The sequence below is a fragment of the Arachis ipaensis genome, chromosome B03 (genome assembly GCF_000816755.2).
Source record: "Arachis ipaensis cultivar K30076 chromosome B03, Araip1.1, whole genome shotgun sequence".
NCBI lineage: Eukaryota > Viridiplantae > Streptophyta > Magnoliopsida > Fabales > Fabaceae > Arachis > Arachis ipaensis.
The window spans coordinates 22,228,330-22,234,682 of NC_029787.2; the positions used below are offsets into that span (position 1 = coordinate 22,228,330).

Consider the following 6,353-nt stretch of genomic DNA (forward strand, 5'->3'; position numbering starts at 1 on the left):
GAAATAGTTTAGAAATGATTGAGTTTGAATATATGAAATTATACATTGATTTTTTAATAATTTTATTATATATTTAATTAAATCGGTTTAATCACAGTTTAATTTTAATTGGACCATTGAATTACTAAATCAATCACTAGATCAGATCAATGACCAATTCGATTCTTGCAACCTTTGGAAAAAAAAAAACCCTAAAACCTACCCTCTTCCTCTTCGAGCCCCCATGAAGAAGGAGAAGGACCTCTGATGCTCTGACTCTCACACTCCCAAAAAAGCACTGGCCGCCGCCACCGCCGGGCTACTCTGCTTGTCTCGTGAGTTGCGACTCTCGCATCGGCCCCTCTGCGTCTCCTTCACGGCTTCACTGGCTCGTCGCCTCCTCTGCCTGACTTCGTCTCTCGTCGTAGTCGTCGTCTCGTCCTCGTCCGGCGTAGCTCACCGTCGCTTCTTCCTTCCCGCCGTGCTTGGTCTCCCACTTCTCAGGTATGTTTTTTAATTTTTTTATTTATTCAGTTATTAATTTATTGTCTTGTTGGGTTATAATTTGATTAACTGAACCACTGAAGAACTGACTAATGATGTTGATTAACTGAATTTGTTGAATCTTAATTGTTGTTGATTATATTTGGTTGATTATAATTTGTTGATTAACGTTGTAATGCCGAAAATTTTTGCTTGTGATTATAAATTTGCCTCTTTTAAAAAAATATCCCCAAATCTGTCTTTATTTTGATGTCTGATATTGAAATGATCAAATCTGTGGTGGATTTGAATGCTGCGGTAGCCATTGTATACAGTGTTTTGGAGAGGCTAGGATTCAGTGTTTGAAAATTTTGAATTTGAAAATTAGAAACAGATGAAGATGAAGATGAAGATGAGTAGTTGAATTCATTGCATATGGAAGGAAGATTCAGTAATTTTGTGTGATGGGAATATAGGGGGATTTAGAGTTGAATTTGTGTTATTATTGAGTTGAATTTTAAACTTGTTATTGATTATATTTGGTTGATTATAATTTGTTGATTCCTGGCAGATTATTCAATTTTTTATTTTATAGTGTAATATATTGTTCATTGTTGTTCTATGTTGTTGCTGTATATATGTTGACTATTTTATATTTTATTTATATAGGACTGGATTAATTGGTTCAACCTGTGACTCACTGGTTGAACCAATAATCCAGTGATTCAGTAGTTTGATCGGTTTGATTACCAATTCGATTCTGACAACTATGATTGGCTCGAATTGAAATTGGAATTTAGCCATTCCACACTTTGCTTTAGCGGATTCATACCTATCTTCGTTTCAATTTGATTGCTTCTTTTTCCCCAGAAAACCCGTGAGCGTGTTCCGTTATTATTCTCGCTCAGTTCGAAACCCCAATTTCTTTTCTCTTGCCATGGAACCTGGAAGATTTGATCCAACTTACTCTGCAGAGTTATTGAAGTACTTTCCCTTCAACCTGCGTCGTGCTTCTTTTTTTTTTCTTCAATTTATTTTATTTTTTGGAACCCAGTTTGATTCTGATTTTTATGTTGAACAGGCATATGGATAAGCAGAATGAGATCCTTATGGAAGCCTATAGATCAATGCTCCATGAATCGCAAAAACTTCAGGTTCTTTGCTTAGCACTAACCCTGAATTTTCCTGTCTCTAAATGTAATTTGTGCTTTTTTACTATTTTAGCTATTCTCTTTGACAAGGAAATTACATTCTTCATTTAGATAGTCCTAGTTTGATGCATTTTTCAGTAACAAATAACAAATGTGATGTTTGTAAGAGAGAAAGTACTTTTTGGTTTCTATTGGGATTGTGATACTGATTTCTGGTGGCATGTATCAATGAATTTCCGAATAATGATTTATTTTTCTGTGAGACATGTTTGTATTAATTCATCAACATTAATTCAAGTTCTAATTAATAGGTCGAAGAAGAAATGCTTATGCACAAGCTCTATGAAGTTATGTCAGCTCATGGTCTAACTAAAAAGGTATCTTGATCAACTCATCTCATCTCGTTTACAGTGTAGGGTTAGGGTTTGATCATTGGAATCCCATAAGGACCTAACTTCGATTCTCACCGCTGCCATAAAAATCATTTTGATAGATTATCTATAAGTACATAAAAACACTTGTAATATGCTCTAATTCTGGTAGGATGATTGGTGTTATATCTATCCAAATCTTTTAATATCAGGAAATTAATCCTGCATAGTTTTTTTTTTTTTCGATTACTGAGTTCGTCCAAAAGATTTAATTAGTAATTGTACATTCTTCAATGTGGATAATCTCACTAAAAGATACATTTTTCTGTTTGATTTGTGGCCCATAAAATGAATGAGCATGAATTAACATACAGATTATAGTAGTTGTAATCTAGAATTTCCCTCCTGTTTCATTGGAGGTGCATTCCATATGTATTATATATTTAGCTTCAAATATGTTTATTTCTTTATGTATACTTGTGTGCAGAGTGATGGCAATTCCAATGCTGTTGATAATGTTGGAGCTTTAACTGAAAATAACAATAACGAAGCTGTTACACACCCCAGCAGTATAGAAACTCGAGGGCAACAAAGGGAAATCACTCCTTTTCGATACACTTATAGGAGGAGATAAGAGAAAATAACAGAATGGGTGAGAGGAATTGGCTTTATTCATTCCCTTACTTCAATACATATTTCACTGGTCTGGAGAATTTCATACTAAAATCTCCTGCACTAGTGACTTCCTTCTTTCTATTTCTAATTCTAATCCATCTTAGTTCAATTCTTCTATCTTCTGTACTATTATTTTGTACGGGAGATCTTATAGAAGCCCATGACAAACAGTGAGGACATAGTTTAGAATTTAGATTCATTCACTCGTTAATTTGGAACAAATTAGCGGGAATGAAATAGATCTTTCTTTACTCTATATATCCTTTGCTTTGTTTTAATTTATTTTTTATCATAGCTTACTCTTTGTAAATGAATGCATTTTCTTGGCAATACAAAAGTTATGAAAAAATTTTCACTGCAATGTACATGACAACATGATCTTTGCCTTTTTAGCTGGATCGATGAAGCTATGATACTACTCTTAGTTTGATGATGTTGAAATTGCACTCAGTTTCGAGTTTGTTAATTAAGTAGATAAAAGATATTAAATTAGTAATAAAACTATAAAAGATATTACATCATTTTACATCATAGAATGTAAAGGAGATTAAGCACAAGTTTCTTGTGGCACAGGCAAATAAAATTCTGTCAATACCAGTCATTGTTATGTTGATCAAATCAAAAGGCTTGCGTTATGAAATTTATCGCTAACAATTCGGCCAACTACTATAAAATTTATAAACACATTTTTTACATATGTGATTGGTTCAACTAGATTAAATCATATAGATTTTAATGTCATATTAACAATTAAATTAATTTTTAATTTATTCCCAAAAACTAACTCACCAAATGAAAAATATCTTTCACTCATAAATTTTCTAAAAATAATACTTTTAAACGAGGTGTCACTTATAATACACCAGAGTCAGAGATTATTTTAAAAAATCAAGTACAGCTAAATTTTTTACATGACTTCATATTGCTTAAAGTGGAAATAGCAGTTTATAACAATAGCAGTAATATGAACCGACCTTGTGCAGAAATTAAAGAGCTTTTCGTTTTCATAGTGCAAGCTTGTCAATTCAATGGAAATTTGGAATCAAAATTGTTTCAAACGTGTTGATGTTGAGTGGCTGCATGCATCTGGCACTATCCTATACATAAATGATAAATGGACTTATTTATTTATTTATTTGTTAAAAAAAGAAGAAGAATAAAAAAGATTACAGCACTTCAATTAATATACTCTGGTATGCTTGTTGCACTTATAGATTTTATTGTGGTCCCTTCCTTTTCCAATATCCTACTATTTTTACAGCATTTTCGGTATTGTTTTATCCCCTGGCTTGTATAAATTAAAATGGGAATGGAATTGGATTCTGGTATCACTTTTGCTTTTTCTCCTGCTCTTGTTTGGTAGCTTAGGATCCTGGAATTGGGAATTATTTCCTTAAGTATAAACTTCAAAGTGGCATTAATAGGCTCTGACTTGTGTATGTGTTTCACAAGGGTATGTGTTTCATAAGATTGTTCTCTCTTTTCTCTAATGTCCTTATTATTAATAATTTTTTTCAACTTCAGTTACACGTAATCCTTTCCTATAGTCAAATTATTTTCTTAATCATTAATATAAATTATTGCACGGAAAAAAAAATAACAAAATAGTGTTTCGTAGCGTTGCGTTTGAAAAAGATGAATGAGACTGAGAAATAAAAACTATAGAGACTAAAATATAAAGATTAAATTAAGTTTTTATATTCTGTTGGATTAAATTATGTCTTGTGCTACTCATGCAATTTGACCCATTAATACAGGTAATCGTGTATGATGAGATTGTAGATAGGAGTTATTACCGTTTTAATATGTAAAGACAAATTATAACAACCTCCATTAAAGGGCCTTAACATAGAAGGATAAACTAAAAGCCTAAAACATTTGTATAACATACATATTCTTTATGAATCTTAATTTAGAAACATATTAACTTTTTTTCCCAATTAACCACTACTTTGATGTCTACCAAACAAAACTAGATATCACAGGGTTTACAATATCTAGTAAGATTAAATCCCTAAGAATCTGTAACTGGCATGTACCAAATAAATTTATAGTAGATAGAAATAAACATCCCTATATGTAAATTTTTTTGGCAAGACCCTGTGGGATATAGATTGGTAGTAGCTATAGGGGTAAAGGGTAATATGTGGTTTGTTCTAAAATTATTAATGAGGTTTGTTCATAGGAATAAGATACACCAAAAATGTAACACAGGATTTGTTAGCATTAATCAAATATGTATGTGTTAGACTGTTAGTTATTTCTATATATAAAAGTAAGATGTTTACAAATACTCATTTTTTTTTTCTAAAGCTTAAAAAAAAGTAAGAGTTTGGAATGATAGTATGAACTATTTCTAAGTTCAACTAAAAAGTCTTTAGGTAATCTCAACAATTTTTTTTTTATTTTAAATTCTAAAATCTTCACAAAAAAGTTAACAAAATAATTTTATAATAAAAACGAATTAATATTAATTATTTAAATGTTAAGTGTCTATATTTCTTCTTTTAAAGACTTATAAATAATCAAGTAAGTGCTATAAAAAATACAAAATAGAATTAAAAAATAGATACAATTGGAGATTATGTGTAAGTTAATATATAAATCCTCAAAGAATTACTTTACAAGTCATTTTTTCCTCTGTAACCCAACCCACTTAATGTTTCAAAATAAAAGTAATTCATATGTCTAAATTTATTTACCAATACATAAGAGAATATTTAGAAAATAATTAAATCAGTTTTTGGTTTTTGTTTTTGATTTATAGTTATAGATTATGTTTACTCAATTAGAAGTACCAAAATAAAAATTATAGATAGATTTAATGTGAAATTATTATCTCAATCAAATATACCTTGTAAGGTAACGTTTAGTTTGAGGTACTGAGACAGAAACTGAGAGACTGAGACTTAATATCATGTTTGTTGGTTCAGAGATTGGTACTAAAATTTCTATTTCTATCCTTAAATTTTAGTATTTCAATACCTCCGAAAAGTAGGGACACAGGGAATTAAAATTTTTAGATATGGGGACTGAAATTTTAATAACATTTTATACTAAAAATATCCTTATTTCAATTAATTAATTCTAATTTTATCCTTTGTACAAATTAAATTAGAGTTTCATTCTTGTTTCAATTTCTATCTCCTATTTTGCACCAAACAGAATACTGAAATTTATTTTAATCTCTGTCTCTTAGTCTCAGTCTTTCCGTCTCTGTCTCTCCACCAAACGCTACCTAAAAGAACCTAAAATTAATTTCTTTAGACTGATTATCCCACACCACATTCCGCATGTATGTCAACATCAAGGGTGTTTGCAATGCGATTTAGATCGATTTTAAATTAAAATTCATTTAATTTGAACATTAATTTTATTTGTAATGCGATTTAGATTGGATAATTTTTTTAAAAAATTTGATCCAATCCGATCCAATTTCAAGCAATTTAAATTAGATTGAATTTACAATTTTATAAATTAAAAAAATTAAACATATATAACAAATCTCAACATCAAATTTTAAATAACCAATAATAAAATAATAAGTCTCGACAAAAATAAAATTAAATAAATAAATCTTATTTTAAATATAAAATATTTAATAAATAATATAATACATAAATAATATAAAAATATGTAATAAATAAAATATATTATAAGTATAATAATAAAATAATAAATGATGAGATTTGGA

At 29.7% G+C, this 6,353-nt stretch overlaps 1 protein-coding gene across 2 annotated transcripts; it reads left to right on the forward strand.

Moving 5' to 3' along the window:
* Positions 142–3,024, forward strand: LOC107629839. 2 transcript variants are annotated; one of them, XM_016332755.2, is made up of 5 exons: positions 142–483; positions 1,333–1,446; positions 1,544–1,616; positions 1,925–1,990; positions 2,472–2,650. In XM_016332755.2, exons 2-5 carry the CDS (start codon positions 1,400–1,402, stop codon positions 2,616–2,618), a joined length of 333 nt encoding a protein of 110 aa, XP_016188241.1. In that variant the 5' UTR covers positions 142–483; positions 1,333–1,399; the 3' UTR covers positions 2,619–2,650. The 2 variants fall into 2 exon arrangements, with proteins under 2 accessions (XP_016188241.1, XP_020974069.1); XM_021118410.1 differs by lacking the exon at positions 1,333–1,446 and having other exon boundaries at positions 148–483; positions 2,472–3,024.

Bases quoted from the DNA above. Each gene is read 5' to 3' on its own strand.
- LOC107629839 (XM_016332755.2), top strand. From the start codon at position 1,400: ATGGAACCTGGAAGATTTGATCCAACTTACTCTGCAGAGTTATTGAA. The intron at 1,447-1,543 runs GTACTTTCCCTT...TATGTTGAACAG, and splicing joins TACTCTGCAGAGTTATTGAA to GCATATGGATAAGCAGAATG. The intron at 1,991-2,471 runs GTATCTTGATCA...ACTTGTGTGCAG, and splicing joins CTCATGGTCTAACTAAAAAG to AGTGATGGCAATTCCAATGC.